Raw genomic sequence first — 20,543 nt, 5'->3', positions numbered from 1 at the left:
TGGCATGTGAAAAGCCTTGCGAGATATGAGTTAAAAGCCCTGAAGGTGATTTGATATGTGTTATACATGACATAAATAATATTACAATGATTTTGAGAAAAGTATTAAGAAATGATACCATGAAGTGTTCATTTTATTTTTAGCTTGGTTATAAATAATTTATAGCATGTTTGCTTAGTATTTATATGCATTGTTATTAGATTATGTAAGCACCACAGAGCTCTTTTTCTTAGGTGTAAATTGTTTGCTTCCATGCGCATGTGACAATTAGGACTCGGACTGAATGAAGAGTGTCAACATCGTCCAGGTCTCACATCTCAGCTTAGCCACATCTATGTAAAATTTTGTTATGTTTTTTAAGTTGTAAAGGCATGTACCTTGAGTCTTGGTGATGTGTTGATGCTTTGGTAGAGTTGGAAGCATCTTTTGGTCATTATGGCCTTTGATAATGGCATTTAGTTATGCATATATATAAGTTTTTGTGATGTTATGTACTTAATCATGTATGCCCTTATATGCTGAAAACGTGTTGTTTCTACTTTGCTTCTTTTATGACTTCTTCATTTTGTTGATACTCTATTTTGGACGATTGTTGATATTCAATTCTATTTTTATATTTATTTCAAGTATCTCATATGTACTGATGGCATGGTGATAGGGGGAGCATATAACATTTGCTTATGATTTGTCGAAAAGACAAAAGGGGGAGATGGTTAGGACCAAGACTGTCCAAGACTAATGACTTGAATCTTGTTCAAACACCTGTTTGAACATAATTCAAACAATAGTTTAAACACTTGTTCAGACAAGAACTTTAGAACAACCTAAGTACTATGAGATGTTAGCTTTTTGACATATACATTTTTACCATAAGCAAATGGACTCTAGGACATTTTATTTCATGTCAAAATCATGTGAATCACAAGTGGTGTCTGAAAGAAGATTAGAGATCAACATGCTTTTATTGAATAAAGCCATACATATCCTTCAACCGTTAGCCTAGGTGATTTATGTGTTGAGATTATGAAGATTATCAAGCTTTATCTTGAGATAAGGTTTAAAGATTATTTATCCAAGATTATTGTGACATTAAAGAAGTATTTATCTATATAAAAACTATTCTAGAAGGCTGCGTAATTTAATCTATAAGTAGGCAGTTTATTCATACGAATGGATGCATCTTTAAAAGAGTTCTTGAGTTGATTTTGGTAGTTTATTTGTTGTGGACTTTCCTTGCATTTTTGCACTCATTTTATAGGCTTTATTTGTATGAGTTTTATTGATTGTATTGTGTGGTTTTGGGTGAGTGATTTGTAAAGGTTGGGGCTATCTATTGGAGCAACAATTGTTTGTTGTGTAAGGGTAGGTTAAGCTTTAGCAAATAGATAGTTCGGCCAATTATTGAAAAAAATAATTCACTGAACGAGGCTATATAGAGTAAGATTGATGAATTCAAATTACGTGAACAATGAAGTGGACAGATAGCAAACTAAGGTTCTAACAAAAATCAAAGAACTGGGAATTGATCTGCCTTTCAAAAAAATGGACCTCCTTTCTCTAATTTATTATTTGCATATGATCTATTTTGTAAGGCTTCAGTAGAACAAGCTTTGATGATTTAAGAAATTCTAGAGGAGTTCAGTTATATTTTCGGCCATAAAATCAATGAGTTGAAGACACAAATTTTGTATTTGTCTACTACGACTTTAGAGGTTAAGTTGAAGATATACAAAACTTTGGGATTTCATTTGAAAAACGTTCTTGATAGCTACATTTGGAGAACCACTTTTCCATAAAAAAAAGGTGACTAAGAAACCTATTGATCTGTCGTTTACATTGTAAAATAGATTAAGCGAATAGTGGTCTTAGGTTAAAAAGTTTAAGAAAGCATATCAATCGTTTTTTGCTGAAACTGGCTTTTAATACATTCACCAATCCAAAAAATCTTTGGGTTCAAATTCTTAAAAGCATGTACACATTTGGAAGGATACTATCAAAACTAATAATTGCTCTTTTGTTTGGCAATCAATCTCGAAAGCCTTTCAAGAGCTAAGTGTGTACTAGTCAATTGGGAATGGAAAACAAATCAAATTTTGAAATGATTGTTAAATCCTTATTAGGACCAATAAGAGGTTTTTGCATTGATCCTAAAGTAGATAATGATCTGTATCTTAGTGACGTGGTAGATGGAAATGTTTTTGATGGACTTCTGAACCATTAAATTGTTCTGAAAATTGCAAGAATATGACCGCCTCGCCAAATGAGCAAGCTAGTAATGATGTCGACGCATGGCAATGGAACAAGAATGGTCAATTCACTGTTGTTGAGACGTACAAGTATTGTAACCAAGACTAAATGGGAACTGGCCAACAAAGTGTGGAACTAGAACTATCAAGGGCCTTATACTGGCAATTCTTGTGGTTCACTTTTAAAAATAAGCTCTTAACTAATGCAGAAAGTTGCAGGCAAGGCATTTCAAATGTTGCTTAATGTAGTTTATGTGATGAGTGCTAGGAAACAGATGTCCATACCTTAAGGGATTGCAATCATTGACTCCGAAAGCTATTGTACCACAAGGCCAACATGCGAAATTTCTTAATACTCATCTCTAGCGGTGGTTTCTTGAAAATAGACTGGATTAAAATAAAAACTGATGGTGTTGCTAAAAACAACAATGATTCTGCATCAGCTAGAGGAACTAGAAATTTTGATGGCTGTCGAAACCATTTTTTTTGAAATCGACTTATATTTTGAAAAAAAGATGGAGTTGCCACCAATCACTTTCAGGAGGTGTGATCGGGTTACCTCGAAATCCGATTGTTTTAATAAGAGATTTAATTTGTTAAAACAATGTTTTTTGGTCTACAAAATCAAGAAAATAGGTTTTGGAGTCGATTACACATGAGGAAGGATTAGCACCCTCGTTACGCCCAAAATTGGTACCTAATTAATTACTTGATGTCTTTAGTGTCGAGAAATTGAAAAATTGAAAAGAGTGTAAGACATGACCCCACTTTGCATATATTATTTTTAATCAAAACGTATGTAAAAGGGCCTTTTATCTCGAGGTAACAAAAGGTCATATTCAATAAGTTAGGACCCGACATCTTGAATTCTCGAAAAATAAACTTGCTTTTCATTTTATTATTTAATTAAATCTAATGTATTTTAATTTTAAAAGGATATTCGACCATCTAGGTTCAACGAGAAAATCAAAACCCGTTAAGTTAGGGCACGACTTCTCGAGTCTCCAAATACGAAACATTGTCTTATTTTAAAAATTTCTTTTTTTTGAATAATAACATATGTAATATTTAAAACGATGTGTATTTATCTTATTTGGGTATAGTATAAAAATGGTCAATGATATTTAAACATTATGCATAATATAGTGATAGCGAAATAATATAAGATGGATTAGAATGATAAACAACAAATGAATGGATAAATAATATAATAATGTAACTATAGCAAGAATATTAAGTCATGGCATTAATAATAAAATAAATAAAGTAATTTAAAATAAAAAATGCTAGATGCTTAATGACGAATGTAAACATGGATGATAAAAGAAATGACGAAATAGTAATAATAAAATAAAAATAAAAAATAATAACAACAATAATAAACGAGCAAAATGTATAAATAAAAAAATGTAACAATCTTATTTTTAAATATATAAAAGGTAAACCAGTATTAAATAAAGGAATAAATAAATAATAATAAAATTGTAAAAAGTTGAAGTTAAATGAATAAATGACTAAATTAAAATTATGGCGAAATTTAAAGATTAAATTATGAAGAATCCTAAAATGAAGGATTAAATTAAAAATAAAATATAAAATAAAGGACTAAAATAAAAATAAAATAAATTCAAGTGGTGAAATTAAAAAAGGAACAGGGGTGTATCAAAAACCGCCTAAAAAGTAGAAGGGCAAGTATAGAAATTTTACCCTAGTCATAAAACACACGCGGATCCTGTTAAAGGGTTGGTCGAATTTTGGGTTGCGTCAAAGCAACGTCGTTTTGACGTCTGAAAGTCGATCCAAAACGGTGCCATTTTGTATGACTTATTTAAACCACCAAACCTTCAAAAAAATCATTTCTGCCTGTAAAAGAAAAAAATTGAAACTCTCTCTCCTTTTTAGCCATCCCTATGTCTGGCCTAAGGCTTCAATGAGCCTTCGTGACGGCCACCGGTTGCCAAAAAATGCAAAAAATAGCCTTCTTTTGCCCATTTGACTCCCCAAACCCTAATTTGGGGTTTATTTTTTCAAAAAACGTTAAAATCGCAAAAAAAAAAAACAAAGAAGAACCCTTTAGTTTTAGGGTTTTTGAAAGGGGTCACCTTTCATCGGAGGTGACGGCCTCGGCCACTCACGGCGATAGAACGCTAACCGTGAGGTATGTTTCTTAAAATTTTTCCTTTTTATTATATATATTTATATATAAAAACATATTTTAAAAAATAGAGTGAGAATCACGCTTTGAATTTTGTATTATCTATTTTTTTCGATTGCTTTTTGTCTCCAGTTTTTTTTCGTAAACGTTACAATCCATGGCTTTTATATCCAATATTACACTATTTATTATTTCTCTTTGCTACTGTTTCTGTTGCTATTCTTTGCTTTTTTTTTGTCTTCTGTCGTTGTCCTTTTTTGCAGGCATTGGCGAGGTCAACGGGGGAGAGAAAGGCGACCCTTTAGCTACTTTGGTGAAACAACGGCAAAAAGGGTGTCAGGACTCGAGACAAGGAGCAGTGATGTGGCAACAGGGCAGCGGCGCCAGAAACCTTAGGGTTTCTGGCTTTCTAAAATTTTTTAAGTGTTTTGGGCCACTGGGCTACCTTTTCATTTGGGCTTGTAATTTATTTTTCTATGCATTTGTAAATTGGGCTGGTGTTGTAATTTGGACTTATTTTTGTTTTTTGTTTTTGTTTAGGGCCCGGATGACATTGGGCCCTTACAGCTGCCTCTCTTTGCTCGTTGTAGTGTAATGAGAAGGACCAATTTTGTCTGGTCTTTTCGAATCTCAACTTCTCTGGTGCTTCTCTTCTTTAAGTAACCTCTTTCTAACCCACTACAACTTCAGGGGTATAGGAAGTGTTATTTCAATCTACTCCACCACAACTTCAGAAAGATAAGAATTGTAGCTTCAATCTGCTCCACTGTAACTTCAGGGAGATAAGATTTGTGACTTGTAGTTTTACCACTGTAACTTCAAGGAAATAAGATTCGCTATCTTCAATCTACTCCACTGCAACTTCAGGAAGATAAGATTCGTTATCTTCAATCTGCTATACTGCAACTTCAGGGAGATAAGATTTGTGGCTTTAATTTACTCCACTGAAACTTCAATGAGATGAGATTTGTAACTTTAATTTGCTCCACTGCAACTTTAGTGAGATGAGATTTATAGCTTTAATCTACTCTACTGCAACTTCAGAGAGATAAGATTTATACCTTTAATTTGTTGCTTTAATATGCTCCTCTGCAACTTCAGAGAGATAAGATTCACCATGATAACTTCAATTCGTCTCATTGCAACTTCATGGGTATAAGATTTATAGTTTCACTGATCTATTACATCGTTCTCTGGGGAACATGACCTGTAGAATCCATTTCATAGGCCTATTTATGCCAAGCGATTAGGATGTCATGATCAGAATGAATCAAATGTTCCAAACTAGATGTGTATGAATGATATTTGCATGAATGTAGAATGTCATCTTTCGAGAATGATCCACTTTTAATGCTTAGGTTGACATTGCTCATTGCTCATCAAGGTTCTATTACTGACGTATTACCCTGCCTTCTTGTTCAGCTGATATTTTTGACAGAAAACTCGAAGAAATAATCACAATTTAGACTATTCTTTCCCAAAATTTTCCAACTCTTAAATTTGGTTAATTCTGACTAATGGTCCTGTTTCAGATCCTTGTACTATTTAGAAAACCTTTCAGAGAAATATACAGAACTCATTTTACGTAAATATTATTAGTCCATTAATTGTTAGTAGAGCTCGAAATGAATAGATTAAAGAAAATAGCAAACATTGTTAAAATAAAAAATGAGTAAGATGAAACTAGGTGCCCTGGATATCGTAGCATGAGCTTCTCTATACTAACTTCTCGAAGACCCTTTTGAGCTTGATACATGTTTAGGAGGTCCAGAGTACTTTGTTGATGCCCCATGATGTAACGTTCTTCTTCTTAGAGGATACGACTACGACATGTTCCATCTTTGATTAAAATTTGAGTTGCCCTTTTTGGGTTTTCAACTCAAAACCCATTTTGTCTCAATGCGCCCTTTGCAAGTTTTCGCCTTGGCATCTCCCTTTTTTTTTAGGTGAAATATTTCTTAACTGAGTCTGAATTCATAGGATTAGGCAGGTTCTTGCCATCCATCTCGGTCAAAATTAGCGCTCTCTCAGAAAAGTCTTTCTTTACCACATAAGATCCTTCCCAGTTTGGCATTCACCTTCCTCTGAAGTCCTCTTGAATGGGAAGGATCTTTTTTAATACCAAATCCCTCTCATGGAATTCTTTGGGGAAAACATTTTTGTCATAAGCTCGTATCATTCATCTTTGGTACATCTAGCCATGATGGATAGCTTTCAACCTCTTTTCATCAATCAAGTTCAGCTGATCATATCAGGATTGCATCCATTCTACTTCATCTAACTTCAACTCTGACAAAACTCAGAGAGAAGGAATCTCAATTTCAATGGGCAGAACCGCCTCTATTCCATAAACCAATGAGAAAGGTGTTGCCCCGGTGAAGGTTCTAACAGACGTTCGATAAACATAGAGGGCGAATGGTAACTTCTCATGCCAATCTGTATAAGTCTCAGTCATTTTCTCCACGATCTTCTTATTATTCTTCTTGGCTGCCTCTACTACACCATTCATTTTTGGACGATATGGTGACGAGTTGTGGTGTTTGATCTTGAATTGACTATAGACCTCTGCTATCATGCTGCTGTTCAAATTCAGTGCATTGTCAAATATAATCCTTTCTGGCATTCCATACCGACATGTGATTTCTTTTTTCAAGAATTTGCTGACTGTCGACTTTGTGACATTGGCATATGAAGCGAACTCTACCCACTTGGTGAAGTAATCGATGACCACAAAGATGAATCGATGTCTACTAGAAGCCTTTGGCGAGATTGGCCCAATAACATCCATGCCCCACAAAGAGAAAGACCATGGAGAAGTCATGACATGAAGAGGTGAAGGAGACACATGAATTTTGTCTTCATAAATTTGGCACTTATGACATCTCTTGGCGTAATTAATACAATCCCCTTCCATGATGGACCAATAATACCCGAATCTCATGATTTATCTGGCCATTGTAAAACCATTAGCATGTTTTCCACAAACACCCTCATGGACTTCTTCCAAGATTTTCTTAGCCTCAACAACGTCCACACATCTTAGTAGCACCTGATCCTTTCTTCTTTTGTATAGGATCCCCCCATCTAAGACATAGTCATTGGTTAGTCTTCTTAGCGTCCTTTTATCATTCTCGGTTGCCTGCTCCGACTATTCACGATTCTTTATATATCACAGTATATCGTGGTACCAAGGTGGTCATTCTTTTCTTCTTCCTTGATGTTGTAACAATGGGCTGGAGCTTTATAAATACTTATCTGGATAGGTTTTACATCCTCTTGTTTGTTTACTTTGACCATTGAAGCTAAAGTAGTTAGGGCATCAGCCATCTGATTTTTATCTCGCTGAATGTAGTAGAAGGCGATGTCATCAAACTCTTTAATGAACTCCAAGACCAGCCTTTTATATTCGATCAACTTGAGATCTCTTATCTCTTATTCACCTTTGAGTTGATAGATCACTAATGCAGAATCCCCATATACCTCCAGTACTTTAATCTTACGTTTTATGGCTACACGGAAACCCATGATGCATGCTTCGTATTCTGCCATATTGTTCATGCAATCAAAGTCCAATTTACTAGTAAAGGGATAATGATATCCATTTGGGGATACTCGGACTGCCTCGATTTTGTTACCCATAGCATTGGAAGCCCCACCAAAGATTAGTTTCCAGGGCTGTTCTTCTTCAGCACATTCTTCGGTAGTTGCAACATATATTATATCTTCATTTGAGAAATCAAAATTCAAAGGCTCGTAATCTTTTAGAGCTCTACTGGCTAGAAAATCTATTATTGCACTCTCTTTTACTGCCTTCTGGTTCACGTAAACTATATCAAATTCGAAAAGAAGAATTTTCCATCGAGTCATCCTTTCATTCAGAGCAGTCGACTCCATCATGTACTTTAGAGGGTCTATTTTTTAGATGAGCCAAGTTGTGTGGTACAACATGTACTGTCTCAATCCTCGGGTTGTCCAAATTAAGGCGCAACACAACTTCTCAATTGGAAAGTATCTTGTCTCTCATTTAGTGAACTTCTTATTGAGGTAGTATATCGCTTTTACTTTCCTACCTGACTCATCATGTTGGCCCACACGCATCCTATAAAATTCTCAAATACTACCAAGTACAATATCAGTGGCTTATTTGGACTAGGTGGCATCAGTATTGGAGCATTAGACAGGTAATGTTTGACCTTGTCAAAAGTTTTTTGGCATTCTTCGTCCCATACACCTAGATTATATTTCTTAAGGAGACGAAATATGGGGTCATATTTCTCAATTAGTTGTGAAATGAACCGAACGATATAATTTAATCTCTCTAAGAAACCTCAAACCTCTTTTTGAGTGCGCGATGGAGGCAACTTCTGTAAAACAAATTTATCTGGGTCAATCTCTATCCCCTTTTTGCTGACTACGAAGCCTAACAATTTTCCCGATTAGGCCCCAAAGGTCCATTTTGTTGGATTGAGCTGTAGCTAGAATTTTCTCAACCTTAAAAACAACTTCCTTAGGGCTTGAATATGCTTTTTTTTCTGTTTGGGACTTTGCGATCATATTCTCGACATAAACTTCGATTTCTTTATGCATCATATCATGAAATAGGGTTACCATGACTCTTTGATACGTCGCTCCTGCATTTTTCAGTCTAAATGACGTCACTTTATAGCAAAATGTTCCCCATATGGTTGCAAATGTAGTTTTTTCCATGTTTTCAGGATGCATCTTTATCTAGTTGTAATCGGAGAAGCCATCCATGAAGAAGAACAGTGAGTAACCTACTATGTTGTCCATTAAAGTGTCAATATGAGGAAATGGGAAATTGTCTTTTGGGCTGGCCTTATTTAAATCCCTGTAGTTTACACACATTCTTACTTTCCCATCTTTCTTAAGAATGAGGACAATATTGGCTATCCATTCTGAGTATTTAACCACTTGTAGGAAACCTGCGTCGAATTACTTTTTGACCTCTTCTTTTATTTTCAGCAACATGTCAGGCCTCATCCTTCGGAGATTCTGTTGAAATGGCTTGCACTCTTCCTTTATGGGGAGCCAGTGTACCACTATATCAGTACTTAGCCAAGGCATATCTTGATACGACCATATGAAGACATCTTTGAATTCTTGGAGTAACTCAATGATGTCTCGCTTTGTCTCTACGGTGCTGTAAGCTCCGATCTTCACCTCATTCTCTTCTCCTAACCTCACAATTTCTCCTGACTCTTTGTAAGGTAGGATTTGTTTCTCAACCATCATTAGGAGATAGGTTACAATTTCGATCATCTTCAAAGTCTTGAGGTTCCTTGGGACACATATCTTGCCCAAAAGGAGACCTTGAGTCAATAGCAGTGTCGCTCGTATCATTGATATCTAGAGACCTGTTATAGGAACAAAGGAAAACCCAAAGAACAAATGAATCTAAGAATAATTATCTGTGTGGTATGAGTATTAATGAAATCGAAAGAATAAAAGAATATTTCCCCAAAATGAGATACAAAGATGCATTTATTAAAATAAAGATGTTGGACATGCATTTTTCAAAAAAAAAATTCTTATTGCTCTCAATCTTAGAGCAATAAGTGTGTTTTGAACATTACTCTGAATTAGCTCTAAAAATTACAGGAATCTCTTCCGCAGTCCAATTGTTCAGAACACTTCCATGTATGTAATGGCAAATGCCTTATAAGTTCTCTTCCCCAATTCCTTCTTCAGATATGACCTTGATGCTCAAATTTCCTAACATTTCTTCTTTAGTTTCTATTCTCGACATATTTTGTTCAGGGAAAATGGTTCCTTCTGACAAGAATGTTCTGGATATATGGGGAAAGGTCATCGGTTCCCACTTAACCTCTCCCCCACTCAGTCACAAATTTCTCATTTCTTTCTTCTTCTCCAACTCTTTCTTCTTTTGCCTCGCAGCTGACTTGTATCCTAAGCCAAAGAGGTCTTGTTTGTCCATCAGAATTGGTGTCTTGACCCTTCATTGTAGGTATTTTTCGAGTCTTTTCCTAGGTAAGGCTCATTTCCCAACTGTCAGCTACAGGCCCATCCTCGTAGTTTTGGATATTTTGGGCACTGGCATCTTGTTCCCTTCAACAATGAAGGCTGCATTCACAAAGTCAAGTGATCGAAAGGAACATTCTATTGCCTCATCATCCACTCCTATGTATGGTGCGTCACTGGTTACGAATGCAATGATGTCTTTTTTAGCGTTTATTGTCACCAGTCGACCCTCTGTTACCAACTTCAGCTTTTGGTGTAGTGATTACGACACTACCCCAGCTGAGTGAAACCAAGGTCTACCCAACAAGCAATTATAAGAGGGCTTGATATCCATTACCAAAAATTCTACCTCATATGTGTTCGGGCCAATTAGGAGAGGTATTTCAATCTTTCCCATCACCCTCCTTTCTATACCATCGTATGCTTTCACTATATTTTGGCACGTCTTCATATGAGAGCTATCCACTGGCAATCTATACAGTGTGGATAGGGGCAAGACATTCAATGCAGATTCATTATCGATTAACACCCTTGGCAATGTATATCCTTTGTAGCGGGTGTGATGGGTAGAGCATTCGTGGATCCCATGCCCCCAGCGATATTTTATCGTCATTGAAAAAGATGAAATTGTCAGCACTTATATTGTTAACCAGATGGTCTAGCTTGTTTATATAGATATCGTCAGCGACATAAGTTTCATTTAACACTTTCATCAACGTGCTACGATTTGTCTCTGAGCTCATGAGCAAAACTAGTACTAATATATGAGCTGGTTGTTTGTGTAGCTGTTCTACAACACTATACTTGCTATGATTTAAGAATTTCAAGAATTCTTTAGCCTCATTCTCAGTTACCGGCTTCTTAACATGTGATTCAAGTCTAGTCGTCTTTTCTTTCTTTTTTATGACCGCCAAGGCTTTTCCTTTAACGGGCTCGATTCTTACATTTGCAGGCTCATAGTGCCTCCCACTGCACGTGTAGATACCAACATACTCGCCCTATTTTAAAGTGCTAACCGAGTTATCTTCTCCTGGGATCATTACGTTGCAGTCATAGTTCTATAGAACCCTTCTGCTATCCTTATAAGGAAAAGCCACGGGTTTCTGAATTATGACCCTCGGGGCAACTTGTTTTCCCACTTCATTGCTTTTTGGTCGTGAAATAATCACCACTAGGTGGTTGACCTTGTAGACCTTCTTCGTCGATCCTTCCTCTAAGGTGCAAACATCTCTTCCCAAGCACTTAACATCTTTAAAAAATTTGATTTCTTTGTTATTCATCAGAATTTGCACCAAAGCTCTGAATTTAGTGCACTCTTGGATCTCATGACCTTCTTTAGCATGAAACTCACAGTAGCTCTTCACTCCTTTGGGTCTCTTCTCTGAATATTGCATGATTAATCCTCCGTCTATTATTTTTTGCCAGACCCATTTTAGTGAGGTTTTTACTTCCACCACATCAGTTTTGGTCCTCTTTCCTCCATTCTCAATTATCGCGTTTACCCCTTGATTTGAATGACTGAGTATCGGATTCCCTGCAACATTAGGTCCTGATGGATCATCAAACCTTACAATCCCTATCTTGATGAACCTTTTAATTAACTTTTTAAATACAGTGCAGTTCTCAATTGAGTGTCCCGTTATTCCTGCGTCGTATTCACATTGAGCATTCTCATCATACCATTTTGGGAACAGAGGTTACATAGGTTTCAAGTAAAATGGGGATACCACATGCGCATCGAACATACTCTGATACAACTCCCTATATGTCATAGGGATGGGTGTGAACTGGAGTTTTTTGTGTTTGGTCTTGAGTTAGATTCTTGCCTTTAGGTGACTTGATGACTTGTTGTTACGGTCCTTGGTTGGCCTACAGTAACCGATTTTGAATAATTTTTATTATACACGCTTTCATTATTCACTTCATTTTCTCTCTTTCTTAGTTGGCGTTTTCCCCCGTATCTATTTTCCCACTCCTTACTGCATTTTCAATCATCTCACCAGACATTACTATATCTCATAAGCTCTTGGTAGCGCTTCCCAACATATGGTTAATCAACGGGGCTTTCAGAGTATTTATGAAAAACATTGTCATTTCTTTCTCTAGAAAAGGTGGTTGGACTCACGTTGCCACATCTCTCCATCTCTGAGTATACTACCTAAAGCTTTCACTTTCCTTCTTTTCCATATTTTGCAGCGTAATTCTGTCGGGTCTCATGTCGGTCACATGGTTATATTGTTTCATGAAAGCCCGTGACAAGCCTTTCTAAGAGTTATTTTTGGCACGGCTTAACTGGTTGTACCACTTGGCAGCTAACCCGACCAGACTATCCTGAAAGTAGTGGATTAACAATTGGTTGTTATTGACGTATCCCGTCATCCTTTGGCAGAACATTGTCATATGAGCTTTAGGACAACTAGTCCCATTATATTTTTCTAATTCTGGAGTTTTTAATTTTGGTGGGAGTACTAGATCTGGGACTAAGCTCAAATCCTTAGCATTAACCCCGCAAAGATAGTCAGTATTTTCTATAGCTCTGAATTTCTCCTCCAACCACTTGCACCAATCTTCCAGCTATTTCGGCAACTCAACTTTTGCTCTATCTATTTCAGCCATGTAATCTAAATCGGGCACAACTGGATTAGTCAAATTATCCCTGGGATTGGAACCTGAATTCGTCGGGTAATTAACCGGTGCTGAGGTACCGGCTTGATATGGTTGAAGTCTTATGGTGACGGGTACCCTTCGTGGATATGTATCTGGTTGGGCTTGGACATTTACCGGGGTAAAGCCTAGGGGGTAGGTAGGGTCTTCATTACCATCCCCCGAGTTAACCACAGTGCTTTTTTCCTTTGTCGATCCCTCCGGCCAACAACTGTGTCAACTGGCTTATCATAATTCATTGGGATTCTTCTATTTGCTCCCTCACGTCTTGCTGTACTTTAGATAATTGTTCCTACAACAGCGCTTGCAACTAATTTTGCATGACCTTTTGAATCTGTTCTAATCTCTCTAATCTTTGATCCATTCCTTTGGTTTTGCTGCGGGTACCGTAACGATATTCAGTTGGTAGATTCTTGTTGGTTTCCAGGGTAACTGTCATAATTTCGATTAATTAGGGTCTTTTTGTGAAATTTAATGCATATGATCAAATGTAATGCTGATGAATGAAATGAATGCAAAAAGAGGCATTGATTCTGATTCAATTCTATTAGAACAACTTTACTAGAAATCAAATCTCTTTACATAAAATGAATATTTTGCATATACGGCCTTACCCTAATACTTAAAGCTTTGACTTTTCTAAGAAGCTAAGCTAATTCTCGGCCCCGATCTGATTTTGATTCATATTTTAAGCTTAGCATGTCAGCTTAAACCGCTAGGGTTTGCAAACGATCGGCTACTTCCCGTACATGAGTCACAGCTTCGCCCATAATGTGATCTCTATTCCTATTCTAACCTTAAGATCATTGGAGTTGCTTTTTCCAGTGTTCATTGTTCATTTCAAGAAGTTCAACTTGAAGTTTAGAATTTTGCAGTGCGGTTTCAAGCTCTTCTATCTTTCCCTTCAGCTCTTCAATCTTGTTTAGGCTTGCTTTCAACTCAATTGCGGAGTTGCGACTACAATGCTAATGAAGTGACCTTTCTAATTCTGCTACCCGGGATTTTAATCCAACCTTTTCATTTCGGCTTTCTAACAAACTTCTTTCTAGGGCATCTTCTCGAACTCGAGCATCTTGGAATTTCTTTTCCTACTGATCAACTCTAATATTTTCTTCTTTGATCTCTTGCCGCCATTGTTCCGATGTTTTATCCAACCCGATAGTCCTTATTGACCAACGCAGCTTCTTATAATCTATTTTTAGACTGTCCAAGTCTTCCTCAGCCTTGTTCTTTCCTTTTCTCATCTTCTCAGACTTTAATTTTTGGACGTTAACGTCTAATCCTAGCTGCATCTTTTCCTCTTCCAACTGTTTTATCTTTTTCCCGAGCTCCGAACTTCTCTTTTCAAAGTCGTGCCTTATGATCTCTAGCTCAGACGGGATCACTTGTAGGTGTTCTTCTATTGGCTGAGTGTTTTCTTGACTTGACACAGGGACATTGTCGTTGACTCTTTTACCCCACCACCAATCATACTCGGGGGTCATCATAGGATTTTTGGCAAAACTTTTCTTTCTGTGAGTTAGGTTCGAAGCGTTCGATATTTCACAAACATTATTCTTGTAATTATCACCCTTGAACGCAAACTCACACTGAGCCAACCTTTGCATTACCGGTATGAACTACCTCGATCTATACTGCCTCAATACAAGTAGAGGGGCATACCCAACAGCTCCCCATATTCCGAGTAAAGGAACCCAGTCGAAGTCTCCACATCGATAAAAAATCTCATCAGGGATCATCCAAGGGGCTCTCCATTCAACATCTTAGTCTTGGAGACTCTGGAGAATGGCCATCTATTTCTCCTTAGAAATGTCATCTCGCCTTAGCGTAGCCATGAATTCTTTCAACAGAGAGTAGTTCTCGGAGAATACTCAATAAGAGATCTTTTCTACTTTCCAAAAGTGGCTATGAAACCAAGCTAGCAAGAGTTGTGCACTTTCGATAAATCTTCCTTCACCCGCTCTCCGTCATGCACTCAAAGATCTGAAAGTTTCAGCCAAAATCGCTGGGATGGGCGTGACCCTTGTGTCAATCCGGTCAAATAGATCTGAAACTGCCTCATCTACGTGCCCTAGTGCTTTGGGAAAAATAACCAACCCATAAATACTCAAAGCGAAGACATCAACCCTTTTCTTCATATCCGGATGTGCCAAGATCAAATCCCGTAAACTTTTCGAGGGGATGGATTTACTATCTCCTTTTTACTTGATTCGAGCCGTGACCCATTGCTCACTCATCCCCGTGATGCTCATTATCTTCTTTAAGAAAGTTGGGACGTTGGAAGCTCTAGAATAAGCTTTGTCGGCTTGAATCCTCGGGCAATGAAGTAAGGTTGTATACTCCTCCATAGTAGGCACCAAATCTACTTTCCCAAAAGTAAAGCAGTTGTAGGCGGGATTCCAATATTGAGCCAGAGCTCAAAACAAGTGCTTATCGACTTTGATATCGAGTAAATAAGATAAATCACCATAGTTATGGTAGAATAATTACTTAGTTTCGTCATCCGATTTGTCCCATACCTCTTTTAATTATTGGAGATTATTCTGAGTCACATTGATGCGAGTGAAATCCCATGATTCCGACATGTATCCCTCCATCAAGTTGTCACCCTTTTATTGTTGTGTCTTTTCGGACCATATTCGGACGACCGCATTGTCTTCCACTTTATCAAGAAATATTTTTTCCATGACAAGCTCTCTATTTAACACTGAACGCTAATCAACACCCTTTTTTATGATGAAAATGAAATATAATCACAACCAAAACAAAACAAAACAAGTTAGTGCATTTCATACAAATCTAGAATTCAAAGTAAGAAATAAGAAATAGAACACCTAATCGGGTGACCACTAGAGGTTCGGTATGGTTCTACCTAAGGTAGGTTCTTAGGGCTCATTATATGTGATTCGGTTCTAAAGTAAGGGTACCTGAACCAACAGATTCCTCGATCCTCATCCAATATAGGCTCATACGGACCGAGTTCAGTTCAGGAGAATACATTTCCCTATGGCTATACGGAGATGACGATCTCACGAAGACATAGGTACGGATGTATCCCAAAAGCGATCCACTATCCTGTACAGAGGTGAAGACCTCACGAATAAATAGCTTATTACTCCCACTTAAGAAGGGCAAAATCGAACAGTTATGCAATGCAATATGCGACAAACACACAAAAAGAATTTTGAACCAATAAAACAAATATGCTAAATCGCTATACAACCCGAAATATCAAAACATGAAGGATGAAATGCAACGAATAGATTGTAAATTTAAGCCAAATTATCAATTTTTAACAAAAAGACCAAAAGTAATCAACTTGCAGTTGGACTCTCTTATTGTTCCCCAGTGGAGCTGCCAAGCTGTCGAAACCATTTTTTTAAATCGACTTAAATTTTGAAAACGAAGATGGAGTCACCACCAATCACTTTCAAAAGGTGTGATCAGGTTACCTCAAAATTTTATCATTTTAATAAGAGATTTAATTTGTTAAAACGATGTTTTTCGGTCTACAAAATCCAAAAAATAGGTTCGGGAGTCGGTTACGAACATGGAAGGATTAGCACTCTCATTACGCCCAAAATTAGTACCTAATTAATTACTTGATATCTTTAGTGTCGAGAAATTGAAAATTTGAAAAGAGTGTAAGACACGACCCCACTTTGAATAATATTATTTTTAATCAAAACGTATGTAAAAGGGCCTTTTATCTCAAGGTAACAAAAGGTCACATCCCGTAAGTTAGGACATGACATCTTGAATCCTCGAAAAATAAACTTGCTTTTTATTTTATTATTTAATTAAATCTCATGTATTTTAATTTTAAAAGGATATTCGGTCATCTAGGTTCAACGAGAAAGTCGAAACCCCGTAAGTGAGGGCACGACTTCTCAAATCTCTAAATTCGAAACATTGCCTTATTATAAAAATTTCAGTTTTTTTGAATAATATCAAATGTAATATTTAAAATGATGTGTATTTATCTTATTTGGTGTATAGTATAAAAGCGCCCATTATATATAAACATTATGCATAATATAGTGATAGCGAAATAATATAAGATGACCATGTAGGTAGAACATCTATATTATAATGATAAATAACAAATGAATGGATAAATACTATAATAATGTAACTATAACAAGAATATTAATTCATGGCATTAATAATAAAATAAATAAAGTAATTTAAAATAAAAAATGCTAAATACTTAGTGACGAATGTAAACATGGATGATAAAAGAAATGACGAAATAGTAAAACTAAAATAAAAATATAATAAAAATAAAATAATTATAACAATAATAATAAACGAGCAAAAATGTATAAATAAAAAATGTAACAATCTTATTTTAAATATATAAAAAGGTAAACAAGTAATAAATAAAGGTATAAATAAATAATAAAAAAATTGTAAAAAGTTGAAGTTAAATGAATTAAGGACTAAATTAAAATTATGGCAAAATTTAAAGATTAAATTATGAAGAATCCCAAAATGAAGGATTAAATTAAAAATAAAATATAAAATACAGGGGCTTAAAATGAAATTATCCCAACAAGCACACCCATGTCACATCTGACGTCGTCGTTAGTGACTAAAGGGAACTAAATTGAAAACATGATGAAACTTAAGGTATGTATTTTAAAAACACAAAAGCAGAATGTAAATGACCAGATTGAAATGAAAAAAAAGGTACAGGGACTTAACGAATAATTCCTCAACCCCAACACACGTGTCCTTCCCCGAAGGGTCAACGATATAAGGGATAAATTGAAAATGAATTAAAATCGAAGGGTACATATAAAAAGAAATAAATCAAAATTAGGACTAAAAAAAAGCCCACAAGCGGAAGGACCTAGCTTGCAAATAGATCGTAGCCACAAAAGTACGTGGATCCAAGGGTTAGATCGGTCTTTGGGTCAGCCTTGAAACAACACCGTTTCGGGTGTTTATTTCCCAAAAAAATAGCTTAAGGACTAAAATAAAAATAAAATAAATTCAAGTGGTGAAATTAAAAAAGGAACAGGGGTGTATCGAAAACCACCTAAAAAGTGAAAAGGATAGGGTAGCAATTTTACCCTAGTCATAAAAACACGCGGATCTTGTTAAAGGGTCGGGTCGGATTTCGAGTTGTGTCAAAATGACATCATTTTGACGTCTGAGACTCGGCCCAAAATGGTGTCATTTTGTATCACCTATTTAAACCACCAAACCTTCAAAAAAAATCATTTCTGCCCTTAAAAGAAAAAAAACTAAAACTCTCTCTCTTTTTAGCCATCCCTGTGTCTGGCTTAGGGCTCTAGCGAGCCTTCTCGACAACCACCGGTCGTCGGAAAATGCAAAAAATAGCCCTCTTTTGGCCTTTCGACTCCCCAAACCCTAATTTGGGGTTGTTTTTTTTCAAAAAAAATATTAAAATCGCAAAAAAGAAAAGAAGAAGAAACCTTCGATTTTAGAGTTTTTGAAAGGAGTCAGTTTTCATCGAAGGTGATAGCCTCGGCCACTCACGGTGACGGAACGCGAACCGTCAGGTACGTTTTTTAAACTTTTTCCTTTTTTTTATATTTTTATATATAAAAAATAGATTTAAAAAAAATAGAGTGAGAATCACCAGTTCAAATTTTGAATTCCGTCTCCGATTTTTTTTTTTGTAAATGTTACAATCCATGGCTTTTATAGCCAATATTACACTATTTATTATTTCTCTTTGCTACTATTTCTGCTGCTATTCTTTTCTTTTTTCTGTCTTCTTTCTTTGTCCTTTTTTGCAAGCATTGGCGAGGTCAAAGGAGGAGAGAAAGGCGAACCTTTTACTACTTTGGTGAAACAGTAGTAGAAAAGGTGTCAGGCCTCAGGACAAGGAGCACTAATGTTGCAACAGGGCAGCGGCGCCAGAAACCTTAGGGTTTCTGGCTTTCTAAAAATTTTTAAGTGTTTTGGGCCACTGAGCTCTCTTTTCATTTGGGCTTGTAATTTATTTTTCTATTCATTTGTAAATTGAGCTGGTGTTATAATTTGGACTTTGGTTTTTATTTTTGTTTTTGGTTTGTGTTTAGGGCCCGGACGAAATTCGGCCTTACAATGGCTATTATGGGATGCGATAGAAATATGGGGAATTTCATATTTCTTTAAACTGAGTTATTAGGTATCCTTGATGGCTTATCTATTGCTTGGTCAAAAGCATTTAGGATGGTCTATCGATTTTTTTCATCAATAAAATACCTCACAAAATACCTTCACTCTAGACACTGTATTATATAGATTTTTTTTCATCAATAAAGGTTTAAACCTTTTAAAAGGTAATTTTTGTGATCCAACTTTTGTTTAATCAATCTTAAAAATGTAGGACGAGTGTAGTCCATGGAACAAAAATGAAAACCCTTTTGCCATACATAATTTAATTTAATTTGTTTTATTATCCAAATTTAATTTGTTTTATATCTTATGTCAAGTATTCTTAATCAATATATCAAATAAAAATTCTAAATTCATATGTAGGTAAATAATAAATTTATTGATGACAACTTTTTCTCATGCATACATGTTAACTGGCTTGTCCGAAACACATGTATATATATGTATCAATCAGTCTAACTTGTCCAAATCAATTTATTTACCTTAAGTCGGCTACAAAACCACAACGATGACGGATTACAAAACCAAAGAAAACAAGACATAAAAAAAAATAAAGATGGACCTAACACAACCCATAACACAGGACAACATTTCACACTCTAGAGCAACTATAATATTACTCTTTAACATAAGTTAAACTAGCTGCTTTAAAATTTTAACCATCCAGCAAAGTTCAAGGAAAGTGGACGACACCAGGCGCATTGTCAATGCCAACACCACCTTCATTTCCACTACCAGCGCCAGGCCCACCTCCATACCCAACACCTACCATGGCGCCCATCCCACCTGTACCACCAAGGCCAGTCATACCACCAACACTCCCAACTCCACCCATTGGCATGCCATTTGAACCCATGCCAGAGTAGCCGCCAATGCCACCGTATGTGAGGAGGTTCTTTTGGTCATTGAGACCAGCAGCATCGCTAGGCACATTCCTTGCAGTAGCTTGAACCACTACTAGAGCAAGAACAAGCACAACATTCAAGTACTTGGCCATATCTGATATTTAACTATAATAAGTAGTAGAATTGAAACTCTTAACTCAGTAGATCACTCTATGATGTCTTGGTTGAGGAGGATCTCCTTTTATAGGACACAGTAGATAGCTATTGTTAGATGGGAGAGCATTGTGGGAATTCAATGGAGTTTAATGTGACCGCTAAGTATTTGGTGCCTCAGTCTAAATGTTTTCTCTATTGAGATTGAACGCGCTTTATTTTCTCAATCATTTCAATTTTGGTAATTGTTTAGAGTATTATGTAAAAATATAATAATAAATAATAGTCATAAATTAGTTGGCAAAATTAATAAATTTTGGTGGTAATAAATTGTTAAGGTGGATT

The 20,543-nt window shown here is 36.1% G+C and overlaps 2 protein-coding genes across 2 annotated transcripts; both read right to left on the bottom strand.

Moving 5' to 3' along the window:
* Positions 1-7,833: 7,833 nt before the first annotated feature.
* Positions 7,834-8,295, bottom strand: LOC128042523 (uncharacterized). The gene has a single exon (XM_052633890.1). It carries the CDS (start codon positions 8,293-8,295, stop codon positions 7,834-7,836), a length of 462 nt encoding a protein of 153 aa, XP_052489850.1.
* An 11,365-nt stretch (positions 8,296-19,660) lies between these two features.
* Positions 19,661-20,275, bottom strand: LOC105798795 (glycine-rich protein 23). The gene has a single exon (XM_012629006.2). It carries the CDS (start codon positions 20,195-20,197, stop codon positions 19,874-19,876), a length of 324 nt encoding a protein of 107 aa, XP_012484460.1. The 5' UTR covers positions 20,198-20,275; the 3' UTR covers positions 19,661-19,873.
* Positions 20,276-20,543: the final 268 nt, after the last annotated feature.

Source organism: Gossypium raimondii, chromosome 7 (genome assembly GCF_025698545.1).
Source record: "Gossypium raimondii isolate GPD5lz chromosome 7, ASM2569854v1, whole genome shotgun sequence".
NCBI classification, from domain to species: Eukaryota; Viridiplantae; Streptophyta; class Magnoliopsida; order Malvales; family Malvaceae; genus Gossypium; species Gossypium raimondii.
The sequence above is the reverse complement of the archived record's forward strand: the minus strand, read 5'-3'. Positions and strand labels throughout refer to the sequence as shown.

Excerpts from the sequence above, each read along its gene's own strand:
- LOC128042523 (XM_052633890.1), bottom strand. The coding sequence starts at position 8,295 with ATGGAGTCGACTGCTCTGAATGAAAGGATGACTCGATGGAAAATTCTT.
- LOC105798795 (XM_012629006.2), bottom strand. The coding sequence starts at position 20,197 with ATGGCCAAGTACTTGAATGTTGTGCTTGTTCTTGCTCTAGTAGTGGTT.